The 26,224-nt window shown below is 44.0% G+C and overlaps 1 protein-coding gene across 1 annotated transcript; it reads left to right on the forward strand.

The window, feature by feature from the left end:
• The first annotated feature begins 7,301 nt into the window (after positions 1-7,301).
• LOC149466194 (uncharacterized) lies at positions 7,302-18,675 on the forward strand. The gene is made up of 2 exons (XM_089672864.1): positions 7,302-7,434; positions 14,535-18,675. The coding sequence occupies exon 2, from the start codon at positions 14,589-14,591 to the stop codon at positions 15,753-15,755; it is 1,167 nt and encodes a 388-aa protein (XP_089528990.1). The 5' UTR covers positions 7,302-7,434; positions 14,535-14,588; the 3' UTR covers positions 15,756-18,675.
• The last annotated feature ends 7,549 nt before the right edge of the window (positions 18,676-26,224 follow it).

Genomic DNA, 26,224 nt, shown 5'->3' on the forward strand with positions numbered 1-26,224 from the left:
TCAGTAAACAAGCCAGAGGTCTGTACCAAGTGGTTGCAGGTTGGGATCAAGCAGGAGTGTAGTCAGTAAACAAACCAGAGGTCTGTAACAAGCGGTTGCAGGTTGGGATCAAGCAGGAGCGTAGTCAGTAAACAAGCCAGAGGTCTGTAACAAGCGGTTGCAGGTTGGGATCAAGCAGGAGCGTAGTCAGTAGACAAGCCAGAGGTTTGTAACAAGCGGTTGCAGGTTGGAATCAAGCAGGAGCATAGTCATTAAACAAGCCAGAGGTCTGTAACAAGTGGTTGCAGGTTGGGCTCAAGCAGGAGCATAGTCAGTAAACAAGCCAGAGGTCTGTATCAAGTGGTTTCAGGTTAGGATCAAGCAGGAGCATAGTCAGTAGACAAGCCAGAGGTCTGTAACAAGCGGTTGCAGGTTGGGATCAAGCAGGAGCATAGTAGACAAGCCAGAGGTCTGTATCAAGCTGTTTCAGGTTGGGATCAAGCAGGTGCATAGTCAGTAGACAAGCCTGAGGTCTGTAACAAGTGGTCGCAGGTTGGGATCAAGCAGGAGCGTAGTCAGTAAACAAGTCAGAGGTCTGTAAAAAGCGTTGCAGGTTGGGATCAAGCAGGAGCGTAGTCAGTAAGCAAGCCAGAGGTCTGTAACAAGTGGTCGCAGTTTGGGATCAAGCAGGAGCATAGTCAGTAAGCAAGCCAGAGGTCTGTAACAAGTGGTCGCAGTTTGGGATCAAGCAGGAGCGTAGTCAGTAAACAAGCCAGAGGTCTGTAACAAGCGGTCGCAGTTTGGGATCAAGCAGGAGCGTAGTCAGTAAGCAAGCCAGAGGTCTGTAACAAGCGGTCGCAGTTTGGGATCAAGCAGGAGCGTAGTCAGCAAACAAGCCAGAGGTCTGTAACAAGCGGTCGCAGGTTGGGATCAAGCAGGAGCGTAGTCAGCAAACAAGCCAGAGGTCTGTAACAAGCGGTCGCAGGTTGGGATCAAGCAGGAGCGTAGTCAGCAGACAAGCCAGAGGTCTGTAACAAGCGGTTGCAGGTTGGGCTCAAGCAGGAGCATAGTCAGTAAACAAGCCAGAGGTCTGTATCAAGTGGTTTCAGGTTAGGACCAAGCAGGAGCATAGTCAGTAGACAAGCCAGAGGTCTGAAACAAGCGGTTGCAGGCTGGGATCAAGCAGGAGCATAGAAGACAAGCCAGAGGTCTGTATCAAGCTGTTTCAGGTTGGGATCAAGCAGGTGCATAGTCAGTAGACAAGCCAGAGGTCTTTAACAAGTGGTCGCAGGTTGGGATCAAGCAGGAGCGTAGTCAGTAAACAAGTAAGAGGTCTGTAAAAAGCGGTTGCAGGTTGGGATCAAGCAGAAGCATAGTCAGTAGACAAGCCAGAGGTCTGTAACAAGTGGTCGCAGTTTGGGATCAAGCAGGAGTGTAGTCAGTAAACAAGTCAGAGGTCTGTAAAAAGCGGTTGCAGGTTGGGATCAAGCAGGAGCGTAGTCACTAAACAAGCCAGAGGTCTGTAACAAGTGGTCGCAGTTTGGGATCAAGCAGGAGCGTAGTCAGTAAGCAAGCCAGAGGTCTGTAACAAGTGGTCGCAGTTTGGGATCAAGCAGGAGCGTAGTCAGTAAACAAGCCAGAGGTCTGTAACAAGCGGTTGCAGTTTGGGATCAAGCAGGAGCGTAGTCAGTAAACAAGCCAGAGGTCTGTAACAAGCGTTTGCAGGTTGGGATCAAGCAGGAGCGTAGTCAGTAGACAAGCCAGAGGTCTGTAACAAGCGGTTGCAGGTTGGGATCAAGCAGGAGCGTAGTCAGTAGACAAGCCAGAGGTCTGTAACAAGCGGTTGCAGGTTGGGCTCAAGCAGGAGCATAGTCAGTAAACAAGCCGGAGGTCTGTATCAAGTGGTTTCAGGTTGGGACCAAGCAGGAGCATAGTCGGTAGACAAGCCAGAGGTCTGTAACAAGCGGTTGCAGGCTGGGATCAAGCAGGAGCATAGTAGACAAGCCAGAGGTCTGTATCAAGCCGTTTCAGGTTGGGATCAAGCAGGTGCATAGTCAGTAGACAAGCCAGAGGTCTGTAGCAAGTGGTCGCAGGTTGGGATCAAGCAGGAGCATAGTCAGTTAACAAGCCAGAGGTCTGTAACAAGCGGTTGCAGGTTGGGATCAAGCAGGAGCATAGTCAGTAAACAAGCCAGAGATCTGTACCAAGTGGTTGCAGGTTGGGATCAAGCAGGAGCATAGTTGAGCCAAAGGTCGGTAAAGAGTGGGAGTGGAAATAAAGACAGCTGCAGGTACGCAAAGGAGCAAGATGTCGGCTGAATAGAGCACAATAATCTGGAAAAAGTGCAAAGGCACGGCTTGAACAGGAAGTTTACAGGAGATACAAGGATGACCAGAAACAAAGTACAAGGCAAGATTATCCAAGGAATCCGGCAGCACACTGTCCAGCATCTCTGGCGGCTCAGCAAGAAGAGCTACTGCTGGACACAGCAGAGGTTGTGGGTTCACATCCCAGTCCTGACAATATGTTTTGTTCATTTATCCATTCAAAGGTTTACAACTACTTCACATCACAATGGGTCAAAATCATGCATGCAGCTGCACACTGCAACAAAGAGCGCTGGTAAGGTACGTTGGGTAGCTATTCAGTATGAGTGGCACCCAGGGGCGGACTGGCAACTCATGGGGCCCCCGAACAATAGGGGATCATGGGGCCCCTGTGTCCTTGCCCAAACTCAAAAAAGCCTATGAAAAATAGGTACCAGGGGCATCTCATAGGGCCCCCTACTGACCCCGGGCCCTCGGGCATTGCCCGAGTTTCTAAATGGTCAGTCCGCCCCTGGTGGCACCACATCATTCCAACACATGGCCACCACAGTGGTTTGAACAGGCTGTTAGTTCACCTGCAGAAGAAAAAATGATATCCCTGATTTTCACTTGTGCCACTGACGGTTCCTGAAATCTTTGCTGTCTTAGACAGCTATGGCCACCTACAGAATATTCACACTGGAATTATGTATACAGAGCTGCCCTGAACACCCTACAATAGAGGATGCCACCAGTGCTGATCTTCCTCAGCAAAGGAAGGCTGAGAACTCAGTCTGGGAAGACCCACTCCTTGACGGAGGCCAAGAAAAGTCCATTTTGTTACTGCACAACCTCATACTCCCAAGTCTGATATCCGGTCCTCAATTCTTAATCACTTCATTAGCATATCTCCATGCAGCCCTGGAACGTCTTCTGGAGCAGGGTGATATTTCTCCAGTCTCAGTAATAAAACAATTTCAGGGGTTCAACTCCAACCTGCTCACACTCCTCACGCAAAAGGGGTATCTGGCCATTCCTGAATTTTAATGCCCTAAATGTCTTCATTTAGGCCAAGAAATTCTGCATAGAAACCACCAGATCTGACATATCCTCCACTCATGAGAAAACATTCTGGCACCTCTGGACATCCATAGAATAGAAAATAAAGGAATCGAGTAGAAAAGAACAGAATAGAAAATAAAATAATAGAGTAGAATAAAATAGAATATAATAAAACACAATAGAATAGCATAAAACAGAATAGAATGAAACAGAATAGAATAGAAAATAATACAATAAAACAGAATAGAATAGAAAAGAATAGAGTAAAACAGAATATAGTAGAAAAGAATAGAGTAAAACATAATAGAATAGAAAATAATAGAATAGAATAAAACACAATAGAATAGAAAAGAATAGAGCAAAATAATAGAATAGAAAAGAATAGATTTAAACACAATAGAATAGAAAAGAACAGTAAAACAGACTAGAAAAGAATAAAACACAATAGAATAGAAAAGAATAGAGTAAAACACAATAGAATAGAAAAGAACAGAGTAGAATAGAAAAGAATAGAATAAAACACAATAGAATAGAAAAGAATAGAGTAAAACACAATAGAATACGAAATAATAGAGTAAAACAGAATATAAAAAAAAGAATAGAATAGAAAACAGTAGAGTATAACAGAATAGAAAAGAATAGAACAAAACACAATAGAATAGAATAAAACAGAATAGAATAGTATAAAAAAACAATAGAAAAGAATAGAGTAAAACAGAATAGAATAGAAAAGAACAGAGTAAAATAGAATAGAAAAGAACAGAGTAAAACAATAGAAAAGAATAGAATAAAACACAATAGAATAGAAAAGAATAGAGTAAAACACAATAGAATAGAAAAGAATAGAGTAAAACAGAATAGAATAAAAAAGAATAGAATAAAACACAAAAGAATAGAAAAGAGTAGAGTAAAACAAAATAGAAAAGAATAGAATAAAACACAATAGAATAGAAAAGAATAGAATGAAACACAATATAATAAAAAATAATAGAGTAAAACAGAATAGAAAAGAATAGAGTAAAACAGAATAGAAAAGAATAGAATAAAACACAATAAAATAGAAAAGAATATAGTAAAACAGAATAGAATAGAAAAGAATAGAGTAAAACAGAATAGAAAAGAATAGAATAAAACACAACAGAATAGAAAAGAATAGAGTAAAACAGAACAGAATAGAAAAGAACAGAGTAAAAAACAATAGAATAGAAAAGAATAGAATAAAACACAATAGAATAGAAAAGAATAGAATAAAACACAATAGCATAGAAAAGAATAGAGTAAAACAGAAAAGAATAGAATAAAACACAATAGAAAAGAATAGAATAAAACACAATAGAATAGAAAAGAATAGAGTAAAACACAACAGAATAGAAAAGAACAGTGAAAAACACAAAAGAATAGAATAAAACACAATAGAATAGAAAAGAATAGAGTAAAATAGAATAGAAAAGAACAGAGTAAAACACAATAGAATAGAAAAGAATAGAATAAAACACAATAGAATAGTAACTAATAGAATAAAACACAATAGAAAAGAATAGAGTAAAATAGAATAGAAACAAATTTAATAAAACACAATAGAATAGAAAAGAATAGAGTAAAACATAATAGAATAGAGTAAAATAGAATAGAAAAGAACAGAGTAAAACACAATAGAATAGAAAAGAATAGAATAAAACACAATAGAATAGAAAATAATAGAATAAAACACAATAGAATAGAGAAGAATAGAGTAGAATAGAATAAAACAGAATAGAAAAGAATAGAATAAAACACAAAAAAATAGAGTAGAAAATAAAAGAATAACAGAATAGAAAACAAAGTAATAGAAGAAAAATAGAATAGAGTAAAATAGAAAGAATATAACTATGTTCTGAAATTTGAATTTCAAATAGAATAGAATCATCTATACTTCACAAAGAATTTGGATCAGTTCAATATTTTCGATTGAAATAGTTCAGATCCATTGGGAAAGTTGTAATCTGGTTGAAAAACGAAAAAGAAATGTATTGTGTTGTGAATGCAACAAAACAAAATTGTTTCCAATGTCTTTATGTGTGGCCCTGTTACAGGGAGGAGTGGACTCGGCTCGCTCAGCGGGGGATTGGTCTGATAGTCCTGGGCGGAGTTGGGTGGATCACTGGTCTGTGTTCGCTCCTCTTATGCCGCTCTGCTCTGTTTACACCCGACTGCCAAAGCCCCCCCCCTCCCTACTAATGGCTGCCATTCAGAAAAAAAATCTGGATCACCTTTTTACTCCCTAAAGCCACAGTCACATGATATCTCCCAACAGTCCCGGATTCTGTGGGATGGTCCCAAGTTTTTACACAAATCTTGCAGTCCCGTAGACACATGCATTGTCCCACAACACCCCGCTGCCCAGTGCTATTTTACACAGCAGGAGAAACCACAGAGAAGTAAATTACAGTTCAGTAAGTGTAATCCGTAAATCCAGCAACCAATCAGGAAGTTCTGTTACTGTCACGTGACACTGCCAGACCTTTCCGCATCAGTGTGAACCGGGACTAAAGGTTTCGAATCTACAGGTTCCCCCTGAACAAGCATATATTTTTAGGAGTTGGTCTTTTTATCTTTTTATATTATCTATAGCACAGAAATGAATAATGTATAAATCCTGTATAAAATAATAATAATATAAAAAAAAACAAATAATAATAATAAATATAATAATATCATAAATAGCAAAATAATAAAAACAAAAATAAAATATAATGATAATATTAAACTAATAATAATGATAACAATAATAATATAATAATAAATAATATTAAATATAATAATATCTTTAATAAAATAATAATAAAAAATATTAAATATAATAATATCTTTACTAAAATAATAATAATCATAAAATAATGATAATAATAAACTAATAATAATGATAACAACAATAATGATAAATAATAATAAATATAATAATATATTTTATAAAATAATAATAGCAATAAAATATAAAAAACTAATAATAATGAAAAAAAACCAACAACAACAATAATAATAATCTTATAATAATGATAAAAACAATAATAATATAATAATAAGTAATATTAAATATAATAATATCGTTAATAAAATAATAATAAAATATAATATAAAAAAACTAATAATAATGATAAAAACAACAACAATAATAATCTAATAATGATAAAAACAATAATAATAATAAGTAATATTAAATATAATAATATATTTAATAAAATAATAATAAAATATAATAAACTAATAATAATGATATAAACAATAATAATATAATAATAAGTAATATTAAATAGAATAATATCTTTAATAAAATAGTAATAAAATATGATAAACTAACAATAATAATAATAAAAAAAATAATAATAATATTAATACCTTTCATATAATAATACATATTTAATAAAATATTTAAATATGATAATACATTAATAATCTTTAATAGCAAAATAATAATAATTATAATAAAAGTATGATAATAATAAACTAATAATAAAAACAACAACAATAACAAATGTAATAATAATAACAAAATAATAATAAAATATAATAATAATAATAATGTTAATAATAATAATAGAATAATAAGTTAAACATAATAATATCATTAGTAACAAAATAATAACAATAATATTGTTAAAAACAATAATAATAAAATTATATAATAATTACATTAATAACAAAATAGTAATACAAATAAAATATAATGATAATAATAAAGTAATAATGATACATACAATAATATTACTATTAATAACAAAACATTAATATTATTACCAATAATAATGTTAATAATAATAATAGTATTATTAATATCTTTGGGTCTTCCTAATAGTCAGCACACACTGCATCTATTTCTATATTCATCTCTTCATGTGCTAATTTGACCTTCTCCAAAATGGCCGCCGAGTATCTTCGGGTCTCAGTAGGAGCGTTTCGTGTCGCTATGGCAGCGGATCTCTTGCACATGCGCAGAGGACGGAGGAGTGCTCATGCACTGTGGGGAACGCCCGGTGGCGAGTCAACCTGGTAACGTCACTCCCTGGAAGGAATGCAGAGGAAGAACGGGAATTGTGAGCGGTGGAATCAGGTAGAGCCATGGCGGTACGGAGGGAGGGGGGTGTCTAGACCAGGGGCGGACTGACAACTCATGGGGCCCCGGGCAATAGGGGATCATGGGGCCCCTGTATCCTTGCCGAAACTCAAAAAAAGCCTATGAAAAAGGTACCAGGGGCATCTCATGGGGCCCCCTACTGACCCCGGGCCGTGCCCGAGTTTCCAAATGGTCAGTCCGCCCCTGGTCTAGACTGATGGCTGTGCCCAGGTGAAGTTTCCATGGCGCAGACTCAGATAGCAGAAGACTGTCTCAGGACCTTGGATCCTGTTCCCCATTGGTCCATTCAGAACATTGTAAGGAAATATTGATGGTCCCCCCCCCCCCTGCACACTGTGGTACCTTCCGCTGACCCCAACGTCTCTGCCAAGTCCTAACGATGTAGGGGCAGAGGATGGAACCATGTCGTGGGGGGGGGGGGTGGAGGCTCAGCCATCAAATAGAAGAGTGGAATCCCGGAGTGATATGGAGGTCGCAGTGCTGTAAGGGAGGAGGTGCTTGTTCACAAGGGAGGATAAACACTGGCAGTTGAGTTGTGATTTTACTGCCCACCTAAAGAATAACATACAGCTGCTCTGGACTGTCCACATGCCATGGCAAATATTAACACCCCCCTTCCCCCCCCCAATTGCATTCATTGGACAGTACCACCACCAAGTGTGACCCATTCAATGTATAGGGCCGCCCTGTAACTGCCCTTCAACCACGGGCCGTGTCTGCAGTTGTGGCGTTGTGGTTTGACCTCTTCAGGGCTACAACAGGAGGTGACATATGACCTCCCAGCTGCCTGTCAACCACCCCCTGAAAAAAATCCAAGCCTGATCGCTTTTCCGTGAGGAGGGGGCAGCAGAGGCTGGCGCACACCTGAAGAAGGAGGTAGAGACAACCATTGGAGGTGATATTTTGTCTCCTCAGTCCCTGCTTTAGACCTCAAAATGGTGAATGCAGTTGCGGTGTGGCCCTTATTCACATTGTGGCACAGTCATGAGTGGCGTCATTGCTTTGTTTAGGTGGGGGGGGGGGGGGGGTTAAACCACGGCTCAACCGCCCATCTGGCTGTCAATGTGAACGAGCCCCAACAATAACGCATTCCACATAGATAAAGGGACAAGCATCCCCATTGGAAGATATTCCTCAATTTCCTGTCAAATTTCAAGGCCACTCACTGCTGTTTCTATCTGGTCTTGTCTCCGCCCCCCCTCCTGTGGTTTTCTGTAGGGGGTGGAACCTGCTGAGCCCCTCCCACAGCTCTGATCAGGCCAAACAAATGCTAGCCCCACTCCAGTCTATCCTGAACTCAGCGGCTAGACTCATCCACCTCACCAACCGCTCCACATCCGCCACCCCCCTCTGCCAATCCCTTCACTGGCTCCCGATTGCTCAACGCATTAAATTCAAATTACTAACTCTGACATACAAAGCCATTCACAATGCCGCCCCAAACTACCTAACTGACCTGATACCCAAATACTACCCTACCCGTGCCCTTCGCTCCTCACAGGACCTCCTACTCTCCAGCTCCCTGGTCTCCTCCTCCCACGCCCGACTGCAGGACTTCTCCAGTACTTCCCCCATCCTCTGGAACTCCCTAACCCTATGCATCAGCCTGTCACCTACCATCCTCACATTCAGGCGCACCCTGAAAACCCATCTCTTCAGGGAAGCCTACCCCACCCTCACCTAACAACCGATCTCCTCCACTCCTCCTACCACTCCATCCCCCACAGCCACTTCCTCCTGTACCACAATTCCCTCCCTCCTAGATTGTAAGCTCGAAAGAGCAGGGCCCTCGAACCGCTCGTGTATTGTATTGTTACTGTATTGTCTCATGTTCTGTCCCCCTCGCTAATGTACAGCGCTGAGCACACCCTTCGGCGCTATAAAAATACTGTATAATAATAATAATAATGTACAGTTGCAAGAAAAAGTATGTGAACCCCTTGGGATTACGTGGAGTTTTGCATGAATTGGGCATAAAATGTGCTCTGAACGTCATCTAAGTCACAACAATAGAAGAACACAGTCTGCTGAACATAATACTACACAAACATTAGATGTTGCCATGGTTTAATTGCACATAACATGTAAACATTCACAATGCAGGGAGGAAACAATATGTGAACCTTTGGACTTAATAACTGGTTGACCCTCCTTTGGCAGCCATAACCTCAACCAAACGTTTCCTGTAGTTGCAGATCAGACCTGCACAACGATCTGGAGTCATTTTGGACCACTCCTCTTCACAAAACTGTTTCAGTGTAGCAATATTCTTGGGATGTCTGGTGTGAATCGCCCTCTTAAGGTCATGCCACAGCATTTCAGTCGGGTTGAGGTCAGGACTCTGACTGGGCCACTCCAGAAGGCGTATTCTGTGCTGTTGCAGCCATTGTTTTGTTGAATTACTTGTATGCTTTGGGTCATTGTCCTGTTGCATCACCCATCCTCTGCGGAGCTTCAGTTGGCGGACAGATGGTCGTACGTTTTCCTGCAAAATGTCTTGATAAACTCTGGAATTCATTTTCCCATCAATGACAACAATCCGTCCAGGCCCTGAGGCAGCAAAGCAGCCCCAAACCATGATGCTCCCTCCGCCATGTTTTACAGTGGGGATGAGGTTTTGATGTTGGTGTGCTGTGCCTTTTTTTCTCCACACATAGTGTTGTGTGTTCTTCCCAAACAACTCAATCTTGGTTTCATCTGTCCACAGTATATTTTGCCAGTAGTGCTGTGGAACATCCAGCTGCTCTTTTGCAAACTTCAAACGTGCTGCAATATTCTTTTTGGACAGCAATGGCTTCCTCTGTGGTGTCCTCCCATGTACTCCATTCTTGTTTATTGTTTTCCTTATTGTGTGTCAACAAAAATGTTAGCATGTGCCAGAGATTTCTGTAGGTCTTTAGCTGACACTCTGGGATTCTTCTTTACCTCATGCAGCAGTCTGCGCTGTGCTCTTGCAGTCATTTTTACAGGACGACCTCACCTAGGGAGAGTAGCAACAGTGCTAAACTTTCTCCATTTGTAGACAGTCTGTCTTACCATGGACACATGAACATCAAGGCTTTTGGAGATACTTTTGTAACCCTTTCCAGCTTCATGCAAGTCAAGGTAGGTCTTTTGAGAGCTCTTTTCTGCGAGGCATGGTTCACATCAGACAGTGCTTCTTGAAACTAGTAAACCCAAAATAGGTGTGTGTTTTTTAAGGGCAGGACAGCTGTCAGCAACACATCCAATATCATCACACTGATTGGAGTCAAGGTTGGCTCACTCCTGGTTCCAATTAGCTCTGGGAGAAGTCATTAAGCTAGGGCCTCACATACTTTTTCCTCCCTGCACTGTGAATGTTTACATGTTCTGTGCAATTAAACCATGAACATCTAATGTTTGTGTAGTATTATGATCAGCAGACTGTGTTCTTCTATTGTTGTGACTTAGATGACGTTCAGAGCACATTTTATGCCCAATTCATGCAAAACTCCACGTAATCCCAAGGGGTTCACATACTTTTTCTTGCAACTGTACAACACAGTGATGATGTCACCGCTACATCGACGATGTATTATCTGGGTTTGCAAAGCCATTTTGTGCTCCCAGTGGATTTCTATCCAGTTTGGTATCATGAAATTTATATAAATTGAAAGGTTTTGTGCCCGAAGGTCAGCTTTGAAGACTAAGGTTACCCTAAAAATAAAATACAAAGTAAGCACAAGGGACATTACTTGCATTCAGTGTGATGTCTCCCTTGTGCTTCTCTCTTCTAGTTCAGTAGTAATCTTCCAACCAACAATGCCCCATCTGGGCGGTGGGGGGGTTAAAAGAACTGAGGAGCTGTCAGGGCACTCATGAAGAGAACTACAGCTTCTATGAATGGAGGGCGGGTGAATAATTGAAAGGTCCGCCCCCTTCATTCATAGATTGGGTTTCATGCATAGAAGCTGTAGTACTTCTTTTTAAAAACTTCTATGAATGGGCAGAAAGGACGAGCAGTTTCAGGCGCTCTTGATGAGAACCCATAACAGCTCCTCAGTTCTGTTAGCACCCTCTGCTCCAGAAGATTACTTTGGCTGGGGTGGGGGGCATGGAAGGAGGAAGATTACTACTGAGATAGAAGACATAAGCACAAGGGACACATCACATTGAAGGTAAGTAATGTCCCTTGTGCTGATTTTTCTTTTTTTTTTTTTAGGTAAACTTAAGCTTTAGATTTCTTGACTGCGCCATGTGTATATATATATATATATATATATATATATATATATATATATATATATATATATATGCAGTGCAGGAAATGAGTATTTGATCTCCTGCTGATTTTGAATCTTTGCCCACTCACAAAGAAACGATCAGTCTAAAAATCGAATGTTCAGTATATTGTAACACTGAGAGACAGAATAGCAACAAAAAATTCATCAGAAATGCATGTCTAACAAATGATACACTGATTTGCATGTTCATGAGGGAAATAAGAATTTGATCCCCTTTACAAAACATGACTTAGTACTTGGTGGAAAATCTCTTGTTGGCAATCACAGAGGTCAGACGTTTCCTGTAGTTGGCCACCAGGTTTGCACACATCTCAGGAGGGATTTTGGCCCACTCCTCTTGGCAGATCCTCTCCAAGTCTTTTAGGTTTGGTGGCTGACGTTTGGCAACTCAAACTTTCTGCTCCCTCCACAGATTTTCAATCAGATTAAAGTCTGGAGACTGGCTAGGCCACTCCAGGACCTTAACTAGTAGCCGACCGCAGATAGCCGAATGACGGCTGCACTGCGGCCGGCCAGTTCTGAGTGGTCGTCATATGACGTCCCACCAGAACGCGCTCTCCTGCGCGCCCCAGGGGGCGCGCACCCGGCGATCTCCGTAATCGCTGTGTCCTAAAAACACAGCTGATCACGTGATGTGGTAAAAGGCCAATCACAGCGGCCTTTTACCACCTGATCAGCGGTGTCCAATAACACACTGATCAGAGGGAAATGCAAGTGCCGGTTCTCGGCTGCACTTTTCTCACGCTGTCAGATCGTGAGGAAAGTACTGCCGAGAACCGGCAGTTGTCAGAGCGAGGATCGGCACCGATCATCAGGGCACTGATGATCAGTGCCCTGATGATCGGTGCCCAGCAGTGCCACCCGCAAGTTCCACCCACCTGTGCCCAGCAGTGCGCCCACTAACTCCGCCCACCTGTGCCCAGCAGATCACCCATCTGTGCCCAGCAGTGCACCCACCTGTGCCCAGCAGTGCATCCACCTGTGCCACTCTGCAGTGTCACACACCTGTGCCCAGAAGTGCCACCTACCTGTGCCCAGCAGTGCCACCCACCTGTGCCCACCCACCTGTGCCCACCTGTGCCCACCCACCAGTGCCGCCCACCAGTGCAGCCCAGCAGTGCTGCCAGTCAGTGCCACCAGTCAGTGCCCAGCGGTTGTGCCAGTCAGTGCCGCCAGTCAGTGCCCAGCAGTGATGCCAGTCAGTGCCGTCTATCAGTACCCATCATCAGTGTCACCTATCAGTGCTGCATATTAGTGCCGCCTATCTGTGACACCTCATTAGTGCTGTCTATCAGTGCCGCCTATCCGTGCCACCTCATTAGTGCTGCCCATCAGTGCCGCCTATCAGTGCCCATCAGTGCTGCCTCATCAACGCACATCAGTGAAAGAGAAAAATTACCTGTTTGAAAAATTTTATAATAGAAACAAAGAAACTTTTTTTTTTTCAAATTTTTTGCACCTATTTTATTTATAGCGCAAAAAGTAAAGTGCCCAGTGGCGATTAATTACCACCAAAAGAAAGCTCTATTTGTAAGAAAAAAAATGATCAAAATTTCATATGGGTACAATGTTGCATGACCGCGCAATTGTCAATCAAAGTGCGGCAGCGCTGAAAGCTGAAAATTGGCCTGGTAAATAAGGGGGTATAAGTGCCTGGTAGGCAAGTGGTTAATGTGCTTCTTCTTGAGACACTGCTTTGTTGCCTTGGCTGTGTGTTTTGGGTCAATGTCATGCTGGAACACCCATCCACGACCCATTTTCAATGCCCTGGCTGAGGGAAGAAGGTTCTCCCCCAAGATTTGATGGTACACTGTTCCGACCATCGTCCCTTTGATGTGGTGCAGTTGTCCTGATCCCTTAGCAGAAAAACACCCCCAAAGCAGAATGTTTCCGCCACCATGTTTGACAGTTGGGATGGTGTTCTTGGGGTCATAGGCAGCATTCCTCCTCCTCCAAACACGGCGAGCTGAGTTGATGCCAAAGAGCTTGATTTTGTTCTCATCTGACCACAACACTTCCAACCAGTCCTCCTCTGCATCATTCAGATGTTCATTGGCAAACGTCAGACGGGCCTGGACATGTGCTTTCTTGAGCAGAGGGACCATGCGGGCCCTGCAGGATTTCAATCCTTGTCGGCGTAGTGTGTTACCAATTGTTTTCTTGGTGACTATGGTCTCAGCTGCCTGGAGATCATTGACAAGATCCTCACGTGTAGTTCTGGGATGTCCTCACTGTTCTCATGATCATTGACTCTCCACGAGGTGAGATCTTGCATGGTGCACCAGATCTAGGAAGACTGACAACAGTTGGTGCAATCATTCACAAATGGAAAAAACGCAAAACAACTGTCACCTTCTCACCAAGCTGCTTGGCGATTGTGTAGGTCCACAATCTTGTCCCTGATATCCTTGGACAGCTCTTTAGTCTTTGCCATAGTGGAGAGTTTGGAATCTGATTGTTTGATTGCTCCTGTGGACAGGCGTCTTTTATACAGGTAATGAGATTAGCAGCACTCCCTTTAAGAGACTGATTCTAATCTCAGCTTGTTGCCTGTATGAAAGACACCTGGTAGCCAGAAATCCTGCTGAATGATAGGGGATCAAATACTTATTTTCCTTATGAACATGCAAATCAGTGCATCATTTGTTAGACATGCATTTCTGCTGAATTTTTTGTTGCTATTCTGTCTCAGTGTTACAATACACCGAACATTCGATTTTTAGACCGATCATATTTTTGTGAGTGGGATATATATATATATATATAGCATAATTACCATTGAATGTTTCCATCTTCATCTTTTTCTGGTAGATGGCTCTCTAAGCAATAAAACGTTGGAGGTATTTCACAACTCTTTCGAAAAAGATGGACGATAAAAGTGACCATGACAGCAGTCTGTGTGAAGATTGCCTTAGAAATAAGTGGAGTGTGAGGAAAAGGCGGTCTGCCGGGAGGGAATCTCACATGTCTGCATCGGTTGGAAGAGGAACCACCTTCCGTACCTCCATTACTGCACCCAGTGGCCAGACAAAAACCTCAAATCCTCACTCTTGTGAGAAGGAAAAGTTAAATAGCTGTGGCAGATTTGCAGAAAAGGGAAACTTTCAGGTGAAAGAAGAACATCTGTCCTCCGGGGAAGAAGACACATTGGGGAAAAGAGAAGAACATCTGTCCTCCGGGGAAGAAGACACATCGGGGAAAAGAGAAGAACACCTGTCCTCCGGGGAAGAAGACACATTGGGGAAAAGAGAAGAACATCTGTCCTCTGGGGAAGAAGACACATCGGGGAAAAGAGAAGAACATCTGTCTTCCGGGGAAGAAGACACATCTGGGAAAAGAGAAGAACATCTGTCCTCCAGGGAAGAAGACACATCTGGGAAAAGAGAAGAACATCTGTCCTCCAGGGAAGAAGACACATCTGGGAAAAGAGAAGAACATCTGTCCTCCGGGGAAGAAGACACATCTGGGAAAGGAGAAAAACCCGTTTCTTGCAGGGAAGAAAACACATTGGGGAAAGGAGAAGAACACGTGTTCTCTGTAGGAGAAGACGCATCTTCTGGGGAAGGAGATCTGGGAAATATTGAGACTGTTCTCGTTCAAGACTCTCCTGTTACTCAACACCAACATGGACTGGACATGTTAAAGTTCAATATAGGCCGATCCAAGGAGATCTCGAAGGACCTCAGGAAACAAGTTGTTGAAGCTCATAAGAGTGGAAAGGGTTACAAAAGGATTGCCAAAGACTTAGATTTGCATCAGTCCACAGTCAGGCAGATTGTTTACAAATGGAAAAAATTCAGTACTGTTGCCACTCTCCCTAGAAGCGGGCGTCCTACAAAGATTAGTGCAAGGGCACGCTGCACGATACTCAAACATTTGACGGAAAACCCGGGGGCGACGGCAAAGGACCTGAAGGCATCTCTGGCACTTGACAATATCAACGTTCATGAGTCTACTATAAGGAAAACTCTGAACAAGTGGTGTTCGTGGGACTTTATCATGGAGGAGGACACTGCTCTCCAACAGGAATAATTGGGGTCTGCCTCAGGTGTTCTGAAGACCACTTGGGGCTTTGGCAGCCTTAACTGAGCAAGTGTCTATGGACAGTTGAGACGGCCATGAAGCTTTTTTTTTTTGGTAAATGTACATAGCATCATGTATAGCGAGGGGAAAAAAAAACAGCCTGCCAACACCAACCATTCATCCAAAGCGCGAAACATGGTGGCTTCCTAGATGTGCTGCCTCAAAGCACGGATGGTTTGCAGTTGGTGGGGGACCAGGAAATTCAACACTAAATCAAGTCCTGCTGCAGAATGTCCAGGTATTTGCCCAGAATTCAAAACTCTACAAATGTCTGGCAACACTTCTTGAGAAAGATCCAAACATCAAGAGTATGTTAGCATAGCCCATTGTAGTCTCTGACAGGGGTGCATGCGACAGGGTGACAATACGGGACCTCAACATGTGACCCGTTACCAAGAGGTGTCTGAAGAAGATCCTTCACGACTAGATCATTAGGCGTTCTTTTATATTCATTCTGCAGATCTCAAAACATTGAACACAGTTTTTGAGTCTTTACACTAAAATGTTAAACTGAATTCCAGGAATGCAGCCACTTTGTAAAAAGTGAAGGCGCTCTAGGAGTTAAATCCAAAGAGGTGCATGACATCTCCGGAACTTATCTCTATTATTTATGTCGGACAGGTTTATGGAGCATACGCTGACACTTGGGGCTGTGTGAGAGGAGAGACAGGTACACAGAACAGCTATGCCCGCCTCTCCCCTCCCCTCTGTTGCCCATTCAGAGAAGCAGTTGTATTTGGTGAATGAGTACACATAATACAAAGGCTTCTGTGATTGGGCAGGAGTTGGGGAGGGGCGGGCATAGCTTCTGCACCAACTCGAAGGTTAAAGATGCTTAGACCTGAAGCATCGGCATCAGGCTCCTGCAAATACAGCGATAGCCATCTTTTGGGAGTGCAATAAAACTGCCCAATCACAGAAGCCTTTGCATTATGTGAATTCACAAAATACAAAGGCGTCTCTGAATGGGCACAAGAGGGGAGGGGCAGGTATAGCTGTTTCCTGTGCTTCTCTCTCCTCTCACACAGCTCCTAGTGTCAGTGTATGCTCCAGCAGAGCCAAAAACCTGTCAGATATAAATAATAGAGAGAAGACCAGGAGATGTCATGCGCCTCCTTGGACTTAACTCATAGTGTGCCTTCACTTTTTACAAAGCAGATAAATTCCTGGAGTTCAGCTGTAAGGCTGAATGGGAGTGTTTGGGTTTAGATTTATTTTAGCAACAAGGTATCTAAAATAAAATTATTCTGTATTTTAGAATGGTCAACTCACAGGCCTGACCTCAATCCCTTTAAATGCTGCGGTGGGCCATTCAGGTTTACAACCAAAAAGTATAAAGGAGCCGAAAATGGCCTTATTCTGATAGGAGGAGAAGCAGAGAGATGAGGTCATCACTATGCTGCTTCTCCTTGCACTGTCCATTCACTGGCTGTTATTATGTATTTTTTTAAATACAAGCAGTGAACGTTCCTAAATTTGACCCGGTATCAGCCTCTTGCAGTCCCCGTACAGCAGAGCTGGAGTGTGAGAGGAAAAAGCAGCACAAGGAGCCAGTCAGTTCATGTGCTGGGAAGAAGCATGCTGATAGGAGAAGCAGAGAGACGAGCTCATCACTGCTGCTTCTCCTTGCACTGTCAAATAACAGGCTTTTTTTTAATATATTTTTTTAAATATAAGCAGTGAACGTTACTAAATGTGACACGGTATCAGCCTCTTGCAGTCCCCGTACAGCAGAGCTGGAGTGTGAGAGGAAGAAGCAACACAAGGAGCCAGTCATGTGACCCGGTATAGGCCTCTTGCAGTCCCATACAGCAGAGCTGGAACGTGAGAAGAAGCAGCACAAGCAACCAATCAGCTCATGTGCTGACAAGAAGCATGCTGATAGGAGGAGAAGCAGAGAGATGGGCTCATCACTATGCTGCTTCTCCTTACACTGGCCATTCACTGGCTGTTTTTATATATTTTTTTTTAAATACAAGCAGTGAACGTTCCTAAATATGACCTGGCATTATACTCTTGCAGTCTTCATACAGCAGAGCTGGAGTGTGAGAGGAAGAAGCAGCACAAGGAACCAATTAGTTCATGTGCTGACAAGAAGCATGCTGATAGGAGAAGAAGCAGAGAGATGAGTTTCTCCTTGCACTGTCCATTCACTGGCTGTTTTTATTTTTTTAAATACAAGCAGTGTAAATACCTAAATATGACCCGGTATCAGCCTCTTGCAGTCCCCATACAGCAGAGCTCTAGTGTGAGAGGAAGAAGCAGCACAAGGAGCCAGTCATGTGACCTTGTGTCAGCCTCTTGCAGTCCCATACAGAGCTGGAGTGTGAGAGAAAGAAGCAGTATAAGGAGTCAATCAGTTCATGTGCTGACAAGAAGCATGCTGATAGGAGGAGAAGCAGAGAGATGAGCTCATCACTAAGCTGCTTCTTCTTGCATTGTCCAATCACAGGCTTTTTTTTATATATATTTTTTTAAATACAAGCAGTGAACGTTCATGTGACCCGGTATCAGCCTCTTCCAGTCCCTGTACAGCAGAGCTGGAATGTGAGAAGAAGCAGCAGCACAAGCAACCAATCAGCTCATGTGCTGACAAGAAGCATGGTAGAAGGAGACATCAGAGAGACGAGCCTATCACTATGCTGCTTCTCCTTTCACTGGCTGGAGTTGGTCCAGGAGGATCTGGGCGCAGAGGAAGTGGGTTGAAAGGAGCTGAAGAAAAGTACTGCGGGGGAATAAAAGCACTGCAATAATTTTTTTTTTTTGGGTGGGGGGTTTCATTTTTTTCTTCTCATGGGTTCTTCATTTTTTACACTCTTTTTGTCTGCAGCTCCGCTGACAATGTTCAATAAAGCTGTGGCAGTGTGAAGTGTTGTGTTGTTTGTTCGATGTCCATATTGAAGGACTGGTAATCTGCATCCCTCAGGGTCCCGGTATTAGGACTCCCCTTGCCAGGTGTTCTTGTCCAATGCAGACATTTGCGCTCAAATGGAAGACGCAGCACTTGATGAGAATTGTCGGTGTTGGACCTGCTGCATCTCTACCAGGGAGGGGTCTGGGAGCGGGTGACTTGTCGTCCTCAGGGGTCAAGGTGCACATTGGGCTTTATTGATCATGCTGGGGGGTGTTGGTAGATCTGTTGAACCTGCTGTGTCTGCAGCACCTTGAAAGGACGTGCCGCTTCCGAAGAAACGCAGCGCAAAACCACTCACACCCCATGAGATCAACACACATGGTACAGTCTGATTGTACAATCTGCTCTAGATCTTCCAAGGAGGACACCGATTGGCCGTAGCGCTGGGTTCATATCTATGCTGATTGTGCGATTTCACAGTGTGTGATGTGTTTTTCATGCATTCTGCAGTTTGTTTTTTTACCAATAGGAAAGTGTGTCTTCAGGTTGGGGGTGTCTCCAAACGAGACCTTATAGATGAGATGACGAGTCCGAATTGATAAAGAAAGGTGCATTTATTACACTGCAGTGGAGATAATATAGCATACAAAAGTTCTCCTCAGATGAACTAAGGTAATACAAAATATATATCTGTCTCTTTAAACTCAGACTATTCCATATACAGTTGCAAGAAAAAGTATATGAACCCCTTGGGATTACGTGGAGTTTTGCATGAATTGGGCATAAAATGTGCTCTGAACGTCATCTAAGTCACAACAATAGAAGAACACAGTCTGCTGAACATAATACTACACAAACATTCGATGTTGCCATGGTTTAATTGCACATAACATGTAAACATTCACAGTGCAGGGAGGAAAAAGTATGTGAACCTTTGGACTTAATAACTGGTTGACCCTCCTTTGGCAGCAATAACCTCAACCAAACGTTTCCTGTAGTTGCAGATCAGACCTGCACAACGATCTGGAGTCATTTTGGACCACTCCTCTTCACAAAACTGTTTCAGTGTAGCAATATTCTTGGGATGTCTGGTGTGAATCGCTCTCTTAAGGTCATGCCACAGCATTTCAATCGGTTGAGGTCAGGACTCTGACTGGGCCACTCCAGAAGGCGTATTCTGTGCTGTTGCAGCCATTGTTTTGTTGAATTACTTGTATGCTTTGGGTCATTGTCCTGTTGCATCACCCATCCTCTGCGGAGCTTCAGTTGGCGGACAGATGGTCGTACGTTTTCCTGCAAAATGTCTTGATAAACTCTGGAATTCATTTTCCCATCAATGACAACAATCCGTCCAGGCCCTGAGGCAGCAAAGCAGCCCCAAACCATGATGCTCCCTCCGCCATGTTTTACAGTGGGGATGAGGTTTTGATGTTGGTGTGCTGTGCCTTTTTTTCTCCACACATAGTGTTGTGTGTTCTTCCCAAACAACTCAATCTTGGTTTCATCTGTCCACAGTATATTTTGCCAGTAGTGCTGTGGAACATCCAGCTGCTCTTTTGCAAACTTCAAACGTGCTGCAATATTCTTTTTGGACAGCAATGGCTTCCTCCGTGGTGTCCTCCCATGTACTCCATTCTTGTTTAATGTTTTCCTTATTGTAGATGTGTCAACAAAAATGTTAGCATGTGCCAGAGATTTCTGTAGGTCTTTAGCTGACACTCTGGGATTCTTCTTTACCTCATGCAGCATTCTGCGCTGTGCTCTTGCAGTCATTTTTACAGGACGACCACGCCTAGGGAGAGTAGCAACAGTGCTAAACTTTCTCCATTTGTAGACAGTCTGTCTTACCGTGGACACATGAACATCAAGGCTTTTGGAGATACTTTTGTAACCTTTTCCAGCTTCATGCAAGTCAGAAATTCTTGATAGTAGGTCTTCTGAGAGCTCTTTTCTGCGAGGCATGGTTTACATCAGACAGTGCTTCTTGAAACCAGTAAACCCAAAACAGGTGTGTGTTTTTTAAGGGCAGGACAGCTGTCAGCAACACATCCAATATCATCACACTGATTGGAGTCAAGGTTGGCTCACTCCTGGCTCCAATTAGCTCTGGGAGAAGTCATTAAGCTAGGGCCTCACATACTTTTTCCTCCCTGCACTGTGAATGTTTACATGTTATGTGCAATTAAACCATGGCAACGTCTAATGTTTGTGTAGTATTATGTTCAGCAGACTGTGTTCTTCTATTGTTGTGACTTAGATGACGTTCGGAGCACATTTTATGCCCAATTCATGCAAAACTCCACGTAATCCCAAGGGGTTCACATACTTTTTCTTGCAACTGTCTAGACATAACGTATAGGTGTGATTGGACTGAGGTTCAAGCATGGTCATATAGTTTTAATCCAATCAAATTTCATATGCTTAACCATTAGCCGCCCGGCCAATGGCCGTTTGGCGGCTTCAGAAGTGTCTCTCCGTTCCGGGTACACGCCATTTGGCGTGCTCCCGCACATGCGCCATTTGCGCTAGTGCAGAGCGGCGCAGCAGTGCGATCTGTCATCAGCCGTGCACCTTGGACACGGCCGATGACAGATCCGAGTACCGGCTCCTGTTGCTGGTACCATGTGACCTGCTGTGACCAATCACAGCAGGTCACATGACAGTTGTATACAATGGATGGCTTCATTCATGATGCCATCCATTGTATACTAGTGCCTAGCTGTGAATGGTCACAGCTAATCACATGCACATGTCATGTGATTACCTGTGACCAAATCACAGCTAAGCACAAAAAAAAAAAAAAAGCTGAATGAATCGATTTCATTCAGGTAAATGCTTGCTTATAGCAAAGTAATTCTTTGCTATAAGCACATTGTGTAAAAAAAAAAATACTGATCACTTCCCCAAAGTAGTACAATGTTACTATGGTAACATTGTACTATTTTGGTCATAGTAAAATATGAAAAAAAATCTTAAAAAAAATAAAAAAATATATAATAAAAAATTAAATATAATAATAAAAAAAAAATATATATATATATATATTTTTTTTTCATACTGTCACCAGTCAGTGTCCCTGTTCACCTCCATGCCAGTTATATGATGACGCTGTACTGCACTGGTGACAGTATGTAAAAAAAAAAATTGTGAAAATAATTTTTTTCATTTTTTCATTTTCCAAAAAATTATGACAAAAAAATACAACTTCAAAAAACTCGCCATGCCTCTTATGAAGTACGTCGGACTGTCTACTCTGCAAAAAGGGGCCATTTGGGGGATATCTGTACTATTCTGACATTCTTGGACCTCAAGAAATTAGATTGGCTGTCAGTACTTCAGGATTGATCAATATTCAGATCTATACCATAGTTTGTGAACTCTATAACTTTCCTAAAAACTAAAAAATACATCCTAATTTGGGTTATTTTCACCAAAGACATGTAGCAGAATACATCTCAGCCTAAATTTATGAAGAACAATTATTTATTTGTAAACTTTTATAACAGAAACAAAGAAAAATGTGTTTTTTTTTTTCAAAATTTTTGGTCTTTTTTTGTTAATTTAGCAAAAAATAAAAACCCCAGTGGTGATTAAATACCACCAAAAGAAAGCTCTAGTTGTGTGAAGAAAATGATAAAATTTTAGTTTGGGTACAGTGTTGTATGACCGCGCAATTGTCATTCAAAGTGTGAGAGCGCTGAAACCTGAAAACTGGCCTGGGCAGAAAGGTGTAAAATTGCACGGTATTGAAACGGTTAACAGCAATCTCAGAGTTAAATGTAGGTTAATAGTTCAAAATAAGTCCAGAAGTCGACAGTTATTATTATTATTATTATACAGTATTTATAAAGCGCCAATAGTTCGCTCAGCGCTGTACATTACAAAGGGAGACAGAACATGTGACAGAACAATACCAATACAATGCAAAACATGAGGGGATCAAGGGCCCTGCTCTTTCGAGCTTACAATCTAGGAGGGAGGGGGTGGTGGCACAGGAGGAGATAGCTGTGGGGGATGGAGTGGTAGGAAGAGTGGAGGAGGGAGGCAAGTTAGCAGGGGGTGGGGTAGGCTTCCCTGAAGAGATGGGTTTTCAGGGTGCGCCTAAAGGAGAGGAGAGTAGGTGATAATCTGATGGGTTGGGGCAGGGAGTTCCAGAGGATGGGTGACACCCTGGAGAAGTCCTGGAGGCGGGCATGGGAGGAGGAGACCAGGGAACTAGAGAGAAGGAGGTCTTGTGAGGAGCGGAGTGTGCGTGCTGGGCGGTACTTGGATATTAGGTCAGTGATGTAGTTCGGGGCAGTATGGTGGACAGCTTTGTACGTCAGCGTTAGGATTTTGAATTTGATCCGTTGCGCAATCGGAAGCCAGTGGAGGGATTGGCAGAGGGGGGTGGCGGAGACAGAGCGGTTGGAAAGGTGAATGAGTCTGGCAGCCGTGTTCAGGGTGGACTGAAGAGGGGATAGCCAGCGGCGAGGCAGGCCAGTGAGGAGGGAGTTGCAGTAGTCGAGTCGTGATATGATGAGGGAGTGGATGAGCTGTTTAGTGGTTTCTGGGGTTAGGAACGTGCGGATTTTGGCGATGTTGCGGAGGTGGAGTCTGCACGAGTTTGTTAAAGATTGGACTTGGGGCTGGAAGGATAGGTTGGAGTCCAGAATGACACCCAGTACTCTGGCCTGCAGGGCGGGTTTGATGGTAGCGTTGTTGGATGTGACGGAGAAATCAATGGGGGGTGGTGTCCGGGCTGGGGGGAAGACAAGAAACTCGGTTTTGGAGAGGTTCAATTTAAGGAAGTGGAGCGACATCCAGTCTGATATGTCGCTCAGTAGGTGTGTGATTCGGGCTGAGACCAAGGGGGTGAGGTGGGGGGTTGAGAGATAGATTTGTGTGTCGTCGGCATAGAGGTGGTAGTTGAAGCCGTGAGACTGTATGAGTTGGCCAAGGGAGGAGGTATAGATGGAGAAGAGAAGGGGCCCGAGGACAGAGCCTTGAGGGACCCCAACAGAGAGGGGGAGTGAGGGGGAGGTGGTAGCATTATAGGTAACGCTGAAAGAGCGTTGTGACAGGTAGGATGAGATCCAGGAGAGAGCAGAATCTCTGAGGCCGAGGGAGTGTAGTTTTTTGAGGAGGAGGGGGTGGTCGACTGTGTCGAAGGCCGCAGAGAGGTTAAGGAGTAGGAGCACTGAATAGTGTCCATTAGCTTTGGCGGTTAGCAGGTCGTTGGAGAGTTTGAGTAAGGCAGTTTCGGTGGAGTGTAGGGGACGGAAGCCGGACTGTAGGGGATCGAGGAGGTTGTTGTCGTTGAGGTGAGAGCATAGGCGGGTGTAGACTAGGCGCTCGAGGAGTTTAGATGTAAATGGGAGCAGGGAGATGGGTCTGAGGTTGTTCGGGTCATTGGGGTCCAGGGAGGGCTTTTTAAGTATGGGGGTGATGTGTGCATGTTTCAGAGGGGAGGGGAAAGTGCCTGAGGAGAGGGAGAGATTGAAGATGTGGGTGAGGGAGCGTAGGATGGAGGAGGAGGAAGGTCGTAGGAGTTGTGAGGGGATAGGGTCGAGGGGGCAGGTGGTGAGGCGGGCATCAGAGAGGGTCTTGGAGACTTCCTCGATGGTAGTAAGGTCAAAGGTGTGGAGTGTTGGGGGAGCTTCAGTATGAGGAATGTAGGGTGGGGTGGAAGAGGAGGTCAGAGCAGGGGTGGGGCCGTGGGAGAGGGGTGATGAGGGGGTAGCTGAGTGAGGGTGAAGGGGGTTGGAGAGAGTTTGAGCAGCGACGAAGTCCCTGCGGGTTATGTCGAGGGGGAGGGGGGATAAGGGGGTAGCTGTGTGAGAGGGGACAGGTTGAGAGGGCGTGTGAGTTGCGGCAATGTCCTTGCGAATTGTGTCAATTTTGTTTTTGAAGTGATTGGCAATCTCAAGGGCAGTGAGTGAGGTGCTGGGTGGAGGTGGGGGTGGAGAGAGTAGAGAGTTGAAGGCAGAGAAGAGTCGGCGAGGATTGGAGGAGAGGGCCTTGATGAGGGTCAAGAAGTAGGCCTGTTTGGCAGCATGGAGGGAGGAGGTGTAGGTGCGGAAGGCAGATTTGTAGCGGGTGAAGGCTTGTTTGGATTTGGTTTTGCGCCATAGTCGCTCCAGGGCACGACTTTGTCGTTTGAGGGTTTTGGTGTGATCAGTCTGCCAGGGCTGGAGCGGTCGGGGTCTGGTGTTGCGTGTGGTTAAAGGCGCTAGTGAGTCAAGGGCTGTTGAGAGCGCATTGTTGTAGGCGGTCAAAGCCAAGTCGGGGCAGGACAGGGGGAGGATGCGGTCGTGGAGTTGATCAGCTGCAGAGTGGAGGGAGGCAGGGTTAAGGTTGCGGAGGTTACGGCTGGTAGTAGTGTGACATTTGGAGGGGTAGGCGTTGGAGGACGAGGAGATAGAGAAGGTGATCAGGTTGTGGTCAGAGAGAGGGAAGGGGGTGTTAGTGAGGTTGTGGGGAGCGCATCGGTTGGAGAAGACAAGATCAAGGATATTTCCGTCGGAGTGGGTGGTGGATTGTATGCACTGTGCAAGTGCAAAGGAGGAGGTTAGGTGGAGGAGACGGGCTGTGTCTGGGTTGTCGAGGTTGACAGGGATGTTAAAATCCCCAAGAATTATGGTGGGTAGCTCAGAGGAGAGGAAGAAGGGTAGCCAGGAGGAGAAGTCATCCAGGAAGCGGGGTATGGATCCAGGAGGCCGGTATATCACAGCAATCTTCAGGGGGGTTGGGGAGAATAGTCGGAGGCAGTGGGCCTCGAAGGAGGAGAAGGATAGGGAGGGGGGGTTTGGGAGGACTCGGAAGGTGCTCTGCGGTGACAGGAGCAGACCAACCCCACCACCTTTACGACCGTTAGGCCTGGGTGAGTGGGTCCAGGTGAGACCTCCGTAGGAGAGTGCAGCAGGGGAGGTAGAGTCAGTGGGCTGGATCCAGGTTTCCGTGATCGCCAGGAGGTTGAGGGAGCGGCAAACAAAGAGGTCGTGGATGGCTGTAAGCTTGTTGCACACCGAACGGGCGTTCAGGAGTGCACATGAAAATGGGGGGGAGATTTTAGGGAGCAGGGAGACAGATACTAAGTTGCGGGGGTTGCAGTAGGACGTGGAAGTGGGAGGGTGTTGAGCGGGTGAGGGAGGTGGAGGGCCAGGATTCGGGGAGATGTCTCCCGCGGCTAGGAGGAGGAGAAGGGTGAGAAAGGTGGCATGGGAGCGGGATGTGCAGGAGCGTGAGAAACTACTAGTGGAGGTGTTGGGGTCAGTGGGAGAGTGGAGTAATAGGAGGAGGTGGTGGGTGCCATAGAGGGGTGAGGGAAGCAGTGAGGACACGATATACAAATGTTTGGGAGGGGCAGAGGGATATAGTGAATGGAATTTGGGAACGGAGGAGAGGAAAATGAGAAGGAGGAGTGGAAGAGACATTTTGGGGAGGTGAAGAGAGCAGTAGTAGGGAGATGATAGCAGTGAGAGGGAGATGTACAGGTTGTGGGGTGGAGCAGAGGGGTAGAGAAATGAGATTTGGGAACAGAGGGTAGTAATATGATGAGAAGAGGGGCGTATTATATAAAGGT

Source organism: Staurois parvus, unplaced genomic scaffold (genome assembly GCF_062004578.1).
Source record: "Staurois parvus isolate SC_StPar_1 unplaced genomic scaffold, SC_StPar_1.0 ptg000132l, whole genome shotgun sequence".
Taxonomy (NCBI): Eukaryota; Metazoa; Chordata; class Amphibia; order Anura; family Ranidae; genus Staurois; species Staurois parvus.